General features: G+C 34.5%; 1 protein-coding gene across 1 annotated transcript in view; it reads right to left on the bottom strand.

The window, feature by feature from the left end:
• The window catches only part of AGMO (alkylglycerol monooxygenase), a 332,471-nt gene that overhangs the window by 159,632 nt on the left and 155,377 nt on the right, over positions 1–17,462 (bottom strand). Inside the window, exons 10-12 of the mRNA XM_029233709.1 lie at positions 15,956–16,090; positions 14,386–14,502; positions 1,542–1,624 (exon numbers count right to left, since the gene is read on the bottom strand). Coding sequence (XP_029089542.1) covers positions 1,542–1,624; positions 14,386–14,502; positions 15,956–16,090 — 335 coding nt within the window. The remainder of the gene's footprint in view (positions 1–1,541; positions 1,625–14,385; positions 14,503–15,955; positions 16,091–17,462) is intronic.

The raw sequence follows: 17,462 nt of genomic DNA, 5'->3' as shown, positions 1-17,462 counted from the left end.
GGACCTGCATCTTGATGAAACTTCAGAATCTACTGATATTCCAGAGCAGCTATTAAGCATTTCTTAGGAAAGTGACATGATATTCAATATAGATTAAATGTATGTTTACTGGACTTTTACATTTAAAATTTCCTGAAAGTAATCTGGTTATTGGTTACCTACTTGAAAAACAATTACACTACAACGATGATAAGATTTCAAGAATGACTGAGCTTTTTTGCCATTTTTCACAGTTACATGTAAATTCTATAATACGTGAATTCTGAGGTCATATTGCTTGGGTTTGTGTTCTATCTCTTAGTGTTCTTCTGTCTGACTTTCATAACCTGTAAAATGGAGTTTATAGTAATTCTTATCTTAAAGTGTTACAAGAAATAATTAAGCATTCTGTGGCACATATTAAGTACATAAGTATTGGTATTAATTTTAATGATTGATAAATACTAAGCAATAACAAGTGGGTGTTTTGCTATATACCTTCAGCCATAAAAGCAATTTAAAATTGTTCAAGTGAATGTATTTTCTGGCCAGAGTAGTATTTGAAACTGGATTCATTAAATACTATGTTGTGAGAAAAGGACATAAACTTTAAATATGCAGTTGGCCCTCCATATTCATGGGTTCTGCACCTCAGATTCAACCAACTGCAGATGAAAAAATATTTTTTAAAAATTCCAGAAAGTTCCAAAAAGTAAAACTTGAATTTCCCACTGCCAGCAACTATTTACATAGCATTTATATTGTATTTACAACTATTTACATAGCACATACATTGTATTAAGTATTATAAGTAATCTAGATAGATGATTTAAATTTATGGGAGCATGTGCGTAGCTTCTGTGCAAATACTATGCCATTTTTTTTTCTTTTTTGTTGCTTTGTGTTTTGTTTTGTTTGCGGTACGCGGGCCTCTCACTGTTGTGGCCTCTCCCATTGCGGAGCACAGGCTCCGGACGAGCAGGCTCAGCGGCCATGGCTCACGGGCCCAGCCGTTCCGCGGCATGTGGGATCTTCCCGGACCGGGGCACGAACCCGTGTCCCCTGCATCGGCAGGCGGACTCTCAACCACTGCACCACCAGGGAAACCCTACTATGCCATTTTACATAAGGGACTTGAGCATCTGCAGATTTTGGTATGGGGGTGGGCGGGGCTAGGTCCTGGAACCAATCTCTTGCCAATACCGAGAGACAACTATATATACACTTAGGTGTATATTCTGAACTGTTCAATAGCAAAGGAAAAATAAATAATTTTTAGGTTTTATTACATACTCAGAGTTATACTCTATGTTTTGCTGACTTAATCACTATATTTTATAAGTTTTCTTAATATACTTGAAAAACCTCACTTAAAGGGCTTAGATTTAAAATGGACCTTTGATTTAAAAGCAGACAAACCACTACTCTGTCTCATTTAAAATGAAGGTGTGAATTTGTAGTTTCAACTTTATTTTTTTAATAACAAACATTTGCTGAATTTCACATATATTTTTAAAACCACATTATAAAGTTACATAAAATGAAAGAATTTCACTTCTTACCTTTGATCCAGAAGAAATCCAATGGAGGTCAAAGTCAGGATAATGAAGCAAGCCCTCAGAAGGAGAGTGACCTGTGATAGTACCTGTCAAACAAACACAGAGACCAATGGATCTTTAGATGAGTCATACAAAGGAGCATCAGAATTTAAAGCTGACAATAACAGACTCAATTTTATTTTATGTTATACCATTTGTTACTGACATTTTTCAAGAAGGGTGAATATGCAGAGAACATTTTGGTTTTCCTAATGTCATTTAGTTACCTTGTTGGACACTTGGAGAATGAATTAGACAATTCTAATGATGTTTTGCTTAAAGTGTTCTTTCTAATAATTCTCCTTTGAAGTTTTGGCTTTCGTAATTCTTTGAAACACTTACGCCTCCACATCTGGAGAAATCACTTACATTTTTATGAATAAATATCACATTTCAATGGTTATTTTTAATATCACCAATTCTTCGTGGTTTCAAACCCAAAAGTGTCTTTAATAAAGAAAATATTTAAAGGAGAATGTGTTATGAGTGCAAACACATACATGAAAAATTATGCACATCCACTCACATTTTTATTTGATGAAATCTGTATGTTCCTCTGTACATGTCAAGGGTCCTTTTTTGAATTAGTAACAAAAACCACATATTTCCTTGTTATAATTATAAATTAATTATGCATTTTGTTTACATGTAAAAATTTAATAATAATATTTATTGAGCATCTACTATTTTATAGCTTCCATGCTATGTGTTTCACACATGCTAATTCTTTTCATATTCCCAACAAACCTGCAGAGTAGGTATCATCATATATGCTTCATATGTGAAAAAACAAAGCTGGAATCAAAAGATGAAGTAACTTTTCCAACATCACACAGAAATAAATGATGCCTCTGAAATTCAGAACAGACCTACCTGACCCTTAAGTGTGACAATGGTAGAACACATATGAGCAACAAACTTAAAGGGGGCAGAAGCAGAGATCTATACTGAAGTTACATAGCTCATGTTAGGGCCAGATGGTTACCACTTCAGATTGAGAGTGGATCAGTAAAAGCAAGGAGTTAGATGCACAGCCAATGGATGATTTCCCTACTCACTGATGGTATTTATGTTTCACCTTTATGAGAACACCGAAGGTTGTTTTATGTTGGCTAAAATAGTGATTGAACGTTCTCTCTTTTTTCTTTTTCCTGAAATAACTAGAGGTAATTTCAAGTCATTACTAACTAATATACACACCTACAACTAAGTAGCATCTGTCCAAAGTTATAAACAAATGTTACCAATTGCAATTGCTGCTCACATCCAATATCTCAGTTCCATGTCATCTTCTAAATCAGCGCTGCCTCTCATGGCCAACTTTTTACACCTCCCTAGTTACTTTCTAAATGCCTACAATGGCACCCAGAATTGCCAAGGGGCTTTAACACTCCGGGACAATAGTTTAGTAGAAGAGTATTGTTGAGTGGTCAAAAAACTGAATAAAAAGTGTCAGAATGTTTAGGAATATGGAGACAGTGCTGGATATCAGATATAGGATAAGGAGTTCAGTGAACTCCAGAACGTTTGAATGGAGAGCAGGAGAGTACTATTTGGGTATGTGGAATTCCATGGTGGCTGCTTTGGGACAGTAAAGCAGAAAAACAAAAACAAAACCAAAACAAAACAAAAAACACACCAGAAAAATATTTTCTTGGTGGTAGAGGTAACTAGGTGTGCTTGAGTAGATTAATGTTTGCTTAGGGGAACTATTTTGTCTCTAAAGAAAAATGCTTCTTACACCATTATTCTTTTTGATCTTTTAGGGAAAAATTAATATGGAAGGGAGAAATGATTTGTGCCCCAAACCTATAGCATGATTTTAAATGCTCTATAAGAATGCAGCGCTTGAAATTATTTGAACCTATTAGCCATGTAACCAGTCAAATTGTTCAGCATTTCTAAGCCTCTCTTATGTGTTCAGTACATCTGAAATAAAATATGAGTTTGGCAAATACTATAATAAAGTACTTAGAAGAGTGCTTGGCATAAAGTAAGAAGTCAATCTGTGATATGATGATTATCATTTTTATTATATTCAGGCTATACTAATTTTCTAAATGGCTCTTAGGCTAATTTTAATTAATTACAATAAGTTAAGGAAGCACAAATAAAAGGTTTATTAGCTCTTTCAAATATCATAGGAAATTCAGAGACAGGACAAAATATATTTTTTGTTTTGGTTAGGGAATTTATGATACCTGGACAGAAAAGAATAAAGAACTCCGCTCTCCACAAATTGCTTCCTGGCTAATGGTGTCTGAGTGAAAACCAACTTAATACAGCTATCTGGCTGCCTAGTGAAGCTTCTACTTGGCTATTACACATCTGAAACTTAGCCTGCCTAAAACCCTGTATTTGATTTCCTTCTCCACACCACACGCTCCCCACTTCTCTTCGTTTTAGGGATGGTACCCACAGTTTTTCATTTGCTCAAGCCAAAAACCCATAACTCATCCTTGACTCTTTCTCTCACTATCTACTTCTAATACATCAGCACTAAATTTGAAATACATCCAGAATAAAGATATTTGCTACAAACAGCACACACAAAAAATACCATGTTTCACCCCCAACATTATCTCTACTGTATTAAAATACCCTCCTAACTGGTCTCTCTGATTCTAAATTGTGTGTCCACCTATCCTGGCTTCCCTCCCCTGGTATGTAGCCAGAGCTATCTCTTTAAAACTAAGTCATTAGTTTTAAACTAAGTCATATTATATCATTCTTATGTTCTAAATCCCCCAGGAGCTTGAAATCTCAGTAAGAATAAAGCTCAGAGTCCTTACTCCGGCCTCTACACAACATACCCACTATTATCATATAATTCCTGAATCATTTCTGTCTTTCATTCTTATGCTACATCAGATATTTTGCTCTTCCTTGAATATGACAAACATCCTTCCCATTCAAATTTGTTTCATCTGTCTCTTAGGCTTGAAATGACTTCCCACAGTGACCCTTATGGTTTATTCCTTCATTCCATTCAGGTAACTACTGCATGCCCTTGTTCATCCTGTATAAAATAGTACTTCTCCACAATGCTCTATAACCTTATTCTGTTGTATTTTCCTCCATACAACTTATCACGCCCATACACTTATACATTTACTTGTTTGTTCATTCTCTAGCTGTTTGTTGTGTGTCTTCTCTCACTCCCTAAGAGAGGTTTTATCTTTTTATTCACTATTATATCCCAAGTACCTAGGACACTGCCCAGCACATAGTCAGTAGCTAATATGGTTTTTGAATGACTGACTGAATTATTGAATTATTTTACATTTGTGTTTATTATTCATACCTTTAATATAATTCTAATTGGCTTAATAAATAATTTAATATCACAACATTAATATTTAATTTAATATCAGTAGTTTAGTCCTTAAAATTAAAATTATTTAATAATTTAATATACTAAATGCTTGTGTTAAATATTTAAAACATTAAATACTTTAATATTTCTATGTTTAATTTCTTAGAGAGCAAAACTGTCCTAAAACTGTTTTGAGTTTAAAGGAAACTAAGATTACCAGAAGAAGAAATCCAATATTGAACACATGCTTCCTTTAGAGAGTCCATTTTCCTATGAAACTCTTAAGTTTTTCCATATTACATCCTTTGATAGGCTAATCAGTTGATCTTCTCTGACTTCTGCACATTCATTCCATGAATATGTATTGAGCATTTGCTAGGAACTGTGGTAAATAGGAGTTTAAGAGAGTGAGCAAGAAAGACAAAATCCCTGCCTAGAAATCACACTACTTTAATCCCTGCTGGTAGGACCACAGTCCAGCTACACTAGAGCAAAAAGGAGGGAAAAATAGGGCTTCCCGGGTGGCGCAGTGGTTGAGAGCACGCCTGCCGATGCAGGGGACACTGGTTCGTGCCCCGGTCCGCGAAGATCCCACATGCCGCGGAGCGGCTGGGCCCGTGAGCCATGGCCGCTGAGCCTGTGCTCCGCAGCGGGAGAGGCCGGGAGAGGCCGTGAGAGGCCCGCGTACCGCAAAAAAAAAAAAAACAAAAACAAAGGAGGGAAAAACAGAATAGACTTTGACCACTGTAAATACTTAGCCTCCTGTCTTTTAAACAAGATGTGAAATGACATGAAGCTTGTTAATTTTTTATAACAGTACAATTTCATTTTTCATTGGGTTTACTACCATTTTACACCATTCACTGCTAGTATATCTTTCATGTAAGATATTGCTGTCCTAAAGTGCTAAAATGGAATTATTCTAAATTAGGCTTTGAATATAAGTCTTTATCACAAAAAATGAGAAGGTCCATAACTATAAAAAGCTTATGAAGCAATGAATTAATTTTCCTCCTTTAAAATTATCTTTCAAATCCCAAGCAGTTTGGTAGCTCTTATTTCCATAGGTTTCTCAGTGCGGGAATTGCTGTGCAGATTTTTATGCTTGAAAAAAGCAAACATCCCTGCAACTTTAAGTATATGAGAAAAAAATACTCATGAGGCAACGTTAACTACATAGGAACTCAAAAATTACAATTACATGTTTGATGCAATGTTGCTTAAACAATTAATGAAGGTGTGAGAAGTCCTCCCTTTGCCCACAGGTATATAAAGAAGAAAGCCTTTTTCTTCTCGAATGGGGATATCACCCTCTTACTATTCCACAGAAAAATTCTGGTGATCAACATAATTACCTTTCATGTTTTCCCACCCGACAAATCTCACAAAGGGAAATATCAGACCCATACACTATGTCCTAAAATAATAGCAAGTGTCTGTATGCATTCTTTTTTAAAGAACTTTGTGTATTGTCAGAGGTAATTTGATAATATTTTCCATAGTTTTATTACAAGGATTTAGAAATGAAAATGTCTTGATTTTATTGTATCAGGGTTGTGCATTTTTAGGATTTTCTGAAAAGATCTACTAAAGTCGTTATTTTGACTCAAAATGTTCATCTTCCCAAACATCGGTAAAATAAGGTCAAAATTTTCCTAATACTTAAGTGTCTGTAACCTCTGATGTGAAGGCAGAAAACCTGGTTTGGGGCACACTTGCTCTGCTACCTCATCGTCCCTGTGACTCTGATGGCTCCTTTTAGATACCTTGTGCTGAAACCTAAGGCTTGAAGATGCTTCCCAGTATTACAACATAGACACAGGAACAGAACTCAAGGTGGTATCATAAAGCAATTTGTAATTCTATATGGATCTCAAGAATCTATATTGAAATAAGATCCTGTTTTTTAAAAAATATATAACAGTATTGACTATATTTTTTTCCAATATTTTCAGAATGTTTGGTTACTGTTGAAGCATACATAAGGAAATATAATTAGAATGAACATTTTCTATAATTTCAAACAAGAAGCAAACTAAATAAATATATCAAAGGTGAAAATATATTGCCTAAAATGTATAACAAATATATAGTTCAGAAGCACTGAATTGGTATGGAATAGTGAGTTTCTACAAAAATGTGTAAGAAATCAAAGCAAAAAATTTTATTTTAAAAACTTTAAGTAACATAACTTGAAGAATAGTTATGTTGTAGTCATATTTCAATCTATGATTCCACTCTGTTAATAATGAATGTGCACCCAACTAAATAGAGAAACAAGGATTGATTTTCCCTCCCACTTGAAAACAAAACAAAACAAAGCAAAACAACATATCTGAAACAATTGTTTTCAAGACCCTGGACACCAGGCAACAAAGGTCAGTGATCCCAGGGAAACGGGATACAAATGACATGACCCCTCACTATTGCTCCAGGTTACTACCTTGAGAGAGTTTCTATGCTGCCACACAGAGGGAACTCAGAGGGGCCTGGTGGACTCCCTGATTTGAGGAGATGGAGCTGGGATTTGGGAGAAGCCAGGGAGGCTATTATTTGGAAGAGAGTACCAAAGAGGAGAGAGCTGCGTAGACAGAACTCTATTCACCTGCAGCGGGTACCATCAAGTCTCGTATATCAGCTCATACATGTGAGGAGACTATCAAAGGTTCGAAAAGGACTAGAGCTTGCAATGCCCAGAGCTCACAACAGGGCCAGCTAGAGTACAAGTTCCCATCAGCCAGACTGGACAGCCTCATGATTCACTGGGCATTTGGTAGACGAATCTGTGCATTGGCATATATACAATGGAATATTACTCAGCCATAAAAAGGAATGAAATTGAGTTGTTTGTAGTGAGGTGGATGGACCTAGAGTCTGTCATACAGAGTGAAGTAAGTCAGAAAGAGAAAAACAAATACTGTACGCTAATGCACATACATGGAATCTAAAAATTTGGTACTGATGAACCTAGTGGCAGGGGAAGAATAAAGATGCAGATGTAGAGAATGGACTTGAGGACACAGGGGTAAGGGGAAGCTGGGACGAAGTGAGAGAGTAGCATGGACATATATACACTACCAAATGTCAAATGGATGGCTAGTGGGAAGCTGCTGCATAGCACAGGGAGATCAGCTCACTGCTTTGTGATGACCTAGAGGGGTGCGATAGGGAGGGTGGGAGGGAGGCTCCAGAGGGAGGGGATGTGGGGATATACGTATACTTACAGCTGATTCACTTTGCTGTACAACAGAAACACAACATTGCCAAGCAATTATACTCCAATAAGGATATAAAAAAAAAACTGTGCATTGAGTTTCCAAAGCTGAATTAAAGTATCTAATTTTTACATATTTTTAATAAGTCAAAACGAGATCTTAATTCAAATTATAAGCAGTTCATGGTTGGTTGTATTTATTATATGATAGCTTTTAAAAGAGCTGCCTGATGCTAAACAAATTTTGAGACAGTACTAATAGTATGAAGATATATTTAACTTCACAGTTAATATTTCATTATTTGATGCAAAAGGCATTTTTAAATGTTCAATTTCCCACTTTATTATATTTCAATATAGTGGACAAAAATAGATTTTTCACAGGAATTCACAGTGATCACTTTTCTAAGTTCCCAAAGTCTATGCTTATTAGACAGGTAGCTTTGGTTAATATCCTTCCTTTACTAATACACATTTATTACATTCATTTCATGGATTTAAATTATAATTGATGCTCAATTTAGCTCACATTTCTTTTTTCATATTACTTCAGTTACCACCTAAGAACTTTAGGAAATTAAATTAAATCCCAGTGGGCTGCACTGGAAGAAAACAGTATGTGCTGAATACTGACTTGAGAGGTTTCACGTAGGACCTAAGTTAGATCTAAATTGTGCAAGCAACACTCTCTGTTATGAGAGTACCACTAAATATATTGATTTTTTCTAAGGGTCTATTAAAACATGTCAATATGAAAGCATTGGTTACAAAATTTTAGTGCCCATAATGTTTTACAGGGTACAGCAACCAGGGGAATTTAAGACTATAAAAACCTGTTTCCAAATTTATATTGGATATTCTCAGATGCCTCATATTGAAATATATCACCAAATAATCTGGGTTAGACATATCTACAGTAACTTTATTATATATTCTATCATAAGACCCTGTTAAATATTCAAACTGTTTTGAGTGTGTCTATTATTGAAAAGGATAGCATTGCCTTTACAGTTTTACTTTGGAAACATGCTAGTGCGTCCATATTTCCATTTCAAACCCGTATTCATGATATCACCCCATGAGGTGGACCCTGGCAGCTGAGGAATTGATTTCCCAAGCATTACTAAACTAAAATCAACATAAAAGACTGTGGGTCATATAACTAAACTAAACACTATATATTTAAATGTATACATTGCAAGTTTCAGTAAGAAAGAAGTGTGCCTTTTCCACCTTTTTGGTGGCCATCAAATTGCTATTTTGACTCCCAAAGTTATTTATACAGAACTTGCACACATTAAACAAGTAAGTATTTATCTACTCTGGTAAACACATAAACAGAAAAGGCTGTGGGACTACAGCAGGGTCCGCAATTACACGTCAGCCACAACTTTTCTATGTGATTATTGGCTACAGTGAATCTGGAAAAAAAATATTGCTGTTGGATTTTAATGTCTTCAGATGCTTTTAAACATCCCTGAGACTAGAAAGGCACTATAGAATTTTGCAAATAAGCAACCTTTTTTCCTATTTGTACAGCATGTTGTTAGCAAAGAAAAACATGTGTGGGAAACAAGCGAATGCACTTTTCAAAATTAATTTGTGTCAGGGATGAAGCTGTATCCAACTCTAATTTTAATTTGAAAAGGATTTCATCACTTGATATTTCTCTTTGTCGACATATCTACATGAGTTTCTCATATAGTTTTTTTACGACAGTGGAAAAATCTTGTGAAAACCATGCTATGAGTTACATATTTTAACATACACCCTGTCTGGCTACATTTTAACCCAAGAAGCACTCACACATGCCTAGACCTTCAAATTCTCTTGGTGAGCTTAATATTAAGGCCTCTACTTCAAAATCAAAATGGGTAAATTTTCATTTTTATTTCTATGAACTAGGTTAATTTATTTTGAGACTGCATTTAGTACAACTAAAAAAAATTCAATAATGCAAACTGTACTCAGTATTGATCAGTATATCAAGAGTTAGATATTTAGATGTAGATGATGTAGCTTTTCTTCTGGTGCTATTCAATTATCTAAACTCTATTAACGCAGGCATGTTTTAATCATAACTTAGGTGAACAAATTAAAATAACAAAGTAGTTTAACAAAGTAATCAGTGATGGGTTAATTATGTAATACTTGAAGACATGATTATGAGACCTTAGGTTAAGCAATTAATAAGTCTAACCATTATGGTAGTTTGACATCTACTTGTGCACTGCCAAGAGTGATGTAATCCATGCTGCTTTTAAGAAAGCTTTGCTCCTGAAAGAAATTCTTGGGTTCAAATTTTGTCTCTTTTGAAGCTACAGGCAAATGAACCTGCTACAATTTGGAATTGGTTACATTAGTTGTAGTACATGTATGAACCAGCAAATAATAAGCCATTATATATTCTTCCATGATGTTTTCAAAGCATTTCTGGTCATATCATATCCTATTTCTTTTTTCAGTCCACAAAATGGAAACCAGAATTTAAATCATTGTTTTCTCCTATGATCAGGAACGAGTTTTTCTGTAGTTTAAAAAAAGACATTGTACATGGGCAGAGAAAACATGTGGACTCGTCTGGTGTCCAAAACTGGAGTCACTATGTGTAGCAATTTGGGGTTGTTAATTTTAAATGCTAAAAACACAAATACATATGGACAATACCAATCATTAAAGTCTTTAAATAATGTTTAAAATTGAAATGGCTTTCTTCAATATATTATCCAATAGTCTCTGTAAACATCTTGTAAACCTATTTTATTTAGTAGGACATACTGTGACATACACTGCTATTTGCCCAACCAGAAAATATCCCCTATATCTTCTATACTAATACTATGCTGATTTTGTCCAGGTATAAGAAAGGGATGTATTCAGAGGCAAAGTGAACCCTTTATCCCCAGGGCATGAATTATGCTTGGTATAATTCATTCATGGTTAATTCATGAACTACTGTTAGTTATTGTTTCAGTGTGGGCATGTGAATCAGTCCTGAGCAATGAGACATGAAAGGACATTTGCTGGGAAATACTCTGGGACTTTTTTCCCCTCCTTCTTAAGTGAAATTTACAAGATGCTCTAGGAGAACTGAACTTGCTGCCTTTGGTCATAGCGTGAGGACATGATGCCTTGAGTTGCTGTAATTATGATGATGAAAGCCCAGAGAACTGTAGAGAAGCCTTTTTGGAAACTCTACATGTTTTAATTGCTGAACTAATCGATCCTGGAAATACTCACCTCTGAATTTTCATTTATACTTAAGCCACATTTAATTGGATAATCTGTTTCTTAGAACAGAAGATATCTAATGGACACTCATATCATAGATACTTTAAAATGATACCCTACAGGAAGGTTTATTATGTTACTAAACATTTATAAGTGTTCAAAGAATATTCTTTGAAAAGAAGTTCAAATCATATAGTATTTAGGAGTGAGAAGGATTCATATAGATCTAACATTTGTTATTTTTGCCTACTTGAGTCTATTTCCTTTTTTCTATAAACTATCATCTCAATATGTCTTTCAAGCCTTCCTATCACTGGCCCTGTCCTCCCATTGATAGATTAAATGGTCTGTGATCCAGGCCTGATCACTTTGATGGGTTCGGTGATACCCAGATGAACCCACCCATAACATCAGACTCCAACTTGGAACTTTCACTTCTGGAGTTCCTTGTGTGCAAGTATTTAAAGCTAGAGCTGCTGGTAACCATCTTGCTACCATGAAGGTTGAGAGCCTGTAGGAGAATCTGCTTTGAGAAATGCATAACTGCAGAAAAGAATGAGAAGATTCCTGAAGAAGTTACTTGACTCACTGGATCCAGCACTGCCGAAAGAAGAAAAACCCCAGACTCTTCAGTTATATGAGTTAATAAATTCACTCTAAGTTGAATTTCTGTCATATACAACCAAAGAGTCCTTCTTAATACACTCAGTGACCTATTTTGAGTAGACTTATTTATAGAACTCACTGTGTGAGTCATATGGAATACTTAGAATTGTTCCAAGAGAATATACTGTGATTTTTACAATGGTATCTAATTATTAAATATAATTCCATAGGCTTTATATATTAAAATTATTTTAAAAAACTTATAATAGACTAATTTTTCTGTGTATATCATTTATTAACTTCTATTACGGAGCTTTCATGGACAGACTGACATCTTTCAATAGCACTTACTTAATCTTTGAAAAAGGTAATTTGTCTTTTTTGAATTCACTGCCCACTAATCCTATTTGTATTCATCTGCATTTTTTCTGGATTCTTGTATTATCTTAGACTTTTTCACACTATTTTTTATGTCTAAAGATAACTTGTTATGTTTTTTAATATCATTGTCTGTTCGCACTGTATAATGGATACTTTTTTTGCTCTTTTAATGCACTAATTCTCTCTTTAGTTGTCTTTAAACTGCCAATGAAGTCATTGACTTCCTTATGTCCATTATATTTTTGTGTTCTAGAAGTCTAATTTGATTATTTCTAAATGTGTTTCATCATTGTTTCTTGATTTTCCATAATTTCTAATTTCTTTTTAATTTCAACTTTTGCTGCTTCAAATATATTAAATTTACTTAATTTATCTTTTAATTGATTTTATTTTCAAAATCTGTTGTTTTTGAGGGTATAATTCTGTTGCTTGTTGTTTCTGTTAATGCTTTGTCATAGTGGCTTTCTCCTAGTGTGTTTCTGTGCTTTTTATCTCTCAGTTCATCATCATTGAGACATTACCTGGGGGACTATGCTGAGACCTGAGTTTGAGGCGATTGCTCTAAGCATGATTTGAACATGGGTCTTTTAAACATGAGTCCTAATCTGAGACTACACACTTAGTTTAGGTTTATAAATCAATGGTTAGTGTAAATCCTGGATCCATATCTGAGTGAGAGATGGTTTGTAGTCAAATATTCTCAGGGAAGACATTTTTCTACCTCCTCAAAGCCAAGTCCAGTATGGGTAAGTTTCCTTTTTACGTTTCTTTTTCTCATCCTCCTCCCCCTCCCCTTGCTGAGAGTATTTCTTTTGCTTTCAGTTGTTTTACTTGAAGTTCTTTAACTGACTTTCCACCCACGTAGGCTCTCAGCTTTGTTTCGGGTCCCTTAAGGTCTTGATCAACAGAGATTTGTCAGTGCCTGGGATAGCTGTCAGGAAGAGCACCTCATTGGATTTGCATTTTCTCAACATTTTTAGCCTCTAAGGAGTACCTCAATTTTTTGCCTACTCATCTATGCAGTGTATTTAAAGGGTTTTCTTAAAAATTACATTTTGTCCAGCAATTTTAGGTGTTTGATATGCCTTAAAAAGAAGTAGGTGTATCTAACCCACCATTTTGCTAGAAATGGAAGTCCCCTTTCCCTGTTTCTTTAGAGCGTAAACATACTCATACAGTGCTGCTATGTGAGGCCTCAACATCCCTGACTCAGTGAGGTTCTTTCATGAGGTACATACTTCCTTGGTAACCAAGTCAGATACTGATTTTTCATTCTTCTGTCATCCTATTTTCAATTTCACCTACTTCCAACTTAGTTACTTTACTAAAATTTATGTACCTCTTTGAACTATTGTAAATCCTTTTTGGAAGAATATAATATGAATAAATCTGTGAAACAAAGCAAATATTTTAAAATACCTCTGTTTTTAATCTTTTTATGGTTTACAGTGCATTTTTACATACATTATGCTATTTTTGTTTTCTCCAAAATATAGGCAGTGAGGGTATTCTCATGTAGCCAAAAAATGATTCCCCAGGTGGTAATGCCTGAATCAGAATCCATATTCTAAACCCTGGTCCAGTGCTCTTGTGCCTCAGGAATATTTCGAATATGTAGAAAGGACAAAATAAATGAAGGTAACTGTACATTGCAAACCCCCTAAACTCAAGTTATCAGGGTATTCTTTAACTGCAGATAAGCATGTTGAAATTGCTATAAAGTCTGCTTTCCCCAACACATTTAATTCTAGCTTCTGAAATACTCCGTTTTATTGTTGAAGAATTTATTTGTGACAAATCATTTCCTACTTATATTTTAGATCAATTATATACCATTTGATGGATATCTTATACGGAACACTTTGGATACAATTAATTAACTTACATTAATTAAATTAATTCTAGAAGAATCAGTTTACCTGTTTAAATGTGAGACATTGCCAAAATTCAAAGATTATTACAGAAAAGAATAGAGCACAGCTATAATAGAGAGAGCTTATTTTCATCTTCAAAGTGACAGATAACTTTTTCACACTCTATTTAAAATGAGCACCACTTACAGCTTTATCTGTATAGGTCTCTTCATAAAATGTTAGTATCAGAGCAAACTGTACAACTGCATATGTCTTTAATAGCCGAGATGCTGCTGATGAGAAGGGAACTTCTTCCCCCTTGACCTAGGAAGATAAGAAAGAAGCCTTTCCATTATATTGTTCCCTTATCTCTCACACTGAAATTCACACTAAGTGAAGAGGAGATATGCAAAAAGAAATGAAAGGTTTTGCTATCTTTTTTAATCCTCGAAATGACTCTAACGTTTATTACTTTGGATAGAAAAAATGTAAAAATTAGGAGACTTGTTTTTCATTTCAGAAGCATTATGATTCTGATCTGCTTTATATAGAGCACTGTAAGAATTTATACTGATGATTAACATAAGCAAAATGAACATGTAATACGAAATATGAAAATATGTCCATGATTATACATCAAAGTATAGCACAAGAGAAAATGGAAGGTGATTTGGGATAGTGTAGATATTCATGCTTCAAAGACAAATACTGTCTTATTGAAAACAGCTTTCCCAAACTACAGTTTCCCAGAAATAATATAATCCTATCCTTATAATGCAGATTTAGGCATCAATATAATTTTAAAACATTCACTTTGAATTATCCATTGCAAAAAAAGAAAATAATAAATGAACCGTAGCTGACTAGACTTTCTGGAGCTGAAATAAGCAAATTATTTTCACTTATTTCAAGTCAGATCATTGTTATATAACTAACTGTGAACATAACCAAGTGTCTGGAAATTCCAACACAGCAGCTTTCATAAGTGGAGGAGAAAATATCCTTATTCAGATCAGGATTTTTGAAAAATAACAATATTCAAATAAAACATATTTCATTTTCTTGAATACTGGCTAATTCTTACACTCATAATTATCTTTGAAATCAACAGTAGCTTATTGTTTCTATATTACTATCAATGACAGTTATTTTGATAAGCAATCTCAATACATATCCTAAATGATTGGAAAGAAATTCCTTTTCCTCCATTTCATAAGAGAAATTCCACATTGAAACTGAATTTTTCATTTGATTTTCAGTGTTTTAAACCTCTACCTTGTTTATTTTTAGTTTTTCATGGGATTTCTGTACTTAATGCTACTACGCCACTAAGAAATGAATAAAGTTGTAATCTAATCTAATAACCACATCATTTCCGTATGACTTTAGACCTTTTATTCTGGAGACCTCAGTTTTTCATGGACAAAATGAAAGCTCGACTGAATCTTCTCTAAGGCTCTCTGTGATGGATCCATAAGTGTCTGTGTGGTTTCTGCACTACACAAAGGCTCTCGGCTGTGGGTTTGAGCCAAGAAAACCAGCCTCTGCTGCTCTGCCCCAAACCATGCTCCCTAGTAAGTAAGTCTGGGAGAAGGCACCCCTCTTAATGGCCCCTAGGTGGTGTCCACTTATTAATTTACACATTACAGGGCTGTATCTGCCTAAGGGAACATCTTTTTTCAGATTTGCATGAAGTCAGCATGTATTACAGGCTGGCTGTAGACCTGACAATATGAAATTAATCTTTGCCATCATAGAATTCATGAACTTTAATTACCTCTGGAATTTCTTCATTCAGTCCAAGTCTTGGTTTACCTGGACCCCATCCTGGTCCTTTAAATATGACAGAAAACTTATTGAAGAATCCAGGTGTGGCCCAGAATGTAGTCCATATGGTAAGTAAATGGTGGAACTAGAAGAATAAAAATATAGTCTATTTAAGATAAGAAAAGACCATAACAAAAAAGATTAAATACATTAAATCATGGATTTTATTTTATTGTTTAATGTAACTTACAAATTATTCTTTAATATATAGGTTATGTATAATTTGCTAATATTGATTAATATGCAATTGCATTATAAATTGAAATTCATTCTATGCATTCTGCATACCTTTACATTTAAATGTGTTCTTGTCAATATTTCTGAAGCTCCACAAAATTATAAACAGGAAATTTAATAATAGGGCAATTGTTTAGAAAATCAGCAAAGAATAAAAAGTGAGTTCAGAGAATTTGCTTCCAATGGATTTAACTAGCAGCCTGGGCACTCGACAGCCACATCTCGCTAAATGGTTTTTAAAGTTGAACATGGAATCATACAAATATTGCATATCTGTTATATATTTTTTAAATAATCTTTAATTTAATGTATTGAATTACAGACAAACACCTCATTTTAAGAAAAAATGTTCAAAACCATTTCTGATGGTAGACCTCTGAGGATTAAATAGATAGACCACATTCTGTAATAGGAAAAGTTTGCTGAGTCAGAAGTTTACCTTGAGGCTTATAGCAGGAATTCACATTCTTTAAATAACACACATTTGATATGTATAAAGTTAAAAGGATGCCCACACATGACAAGGACTCAACAAATACTGGCTATTAGGATAAATAGCTATACATATCATATATGTTATAAAAATGTATCATAGGATTAAAAATAATCCTAGATATTGGGTATCAGCTGTTGACTCTCGAAATGAGTTCTATTATACGTGTAGTGATAAATTAATGTAGAAAGAAGTTATGGCTCTATCAGAATTTGTGGTCTCATTGGTATTTTCACTATCTCTTACAGAATTTAAACTGCTAGCATTATAAAAATTGTTTTTAAAATTACTTGAAATATTATAATAAGGAATCTGAAGCAATTAAGCAACAATGTAGGATTTAGCTGAGCTGATTTTAAAGAAAAAGGAAATATTAGATGGAAACTTATCCTGAGGCTTTGCAATAATAATAACACAGAAAATTAATGTTACGACACGCATTAATATACTTACCTGTTTTGTTATTTTAAAAACCGAGTACAAGACTTCCCTGGTGGCAGAGTGGTTAAGAATCCACCTGCCAATGCAGGGAACACAGGTTTGATCCCTGGTCTGGGAAGATCTCACATGCCGCAGAGCAACTAAGCCCATGCGCCACAACTACTGAAGCCTGCACAGCCTAGAACCCACACGCCACAACTACCGAGCCCATGTGCCGCAACTACTGAAGCCCATGTGCTCTAGGGCCTGCATGTCACAACTACTGAGCCCACGTGCTGCAACTACT

This window comes from Monodon monoceros, unplaced genomic scaffold (assembly GCF_005190385.1).
Source record: "Monodon monoceros isolate NGI ecotype Baffin Bay Population unplaced genomic scaffold, NGI_Narwhal_1 Super_Scaffold_2, whole genome shotgun sequence".
NCBI classification, from domain to species: domain Eukaryota; kingdom Metazoa; phylum Chordata; class Mammalia; order Artiodactyla; family Monodontidae; genus Monodon; species Monodon monoceros.
The sequence above is the reverse complement of the archived record's forward strand: the minus strand, read 5'-3'. Positions and strand labels throughout refer to the sequence as shown.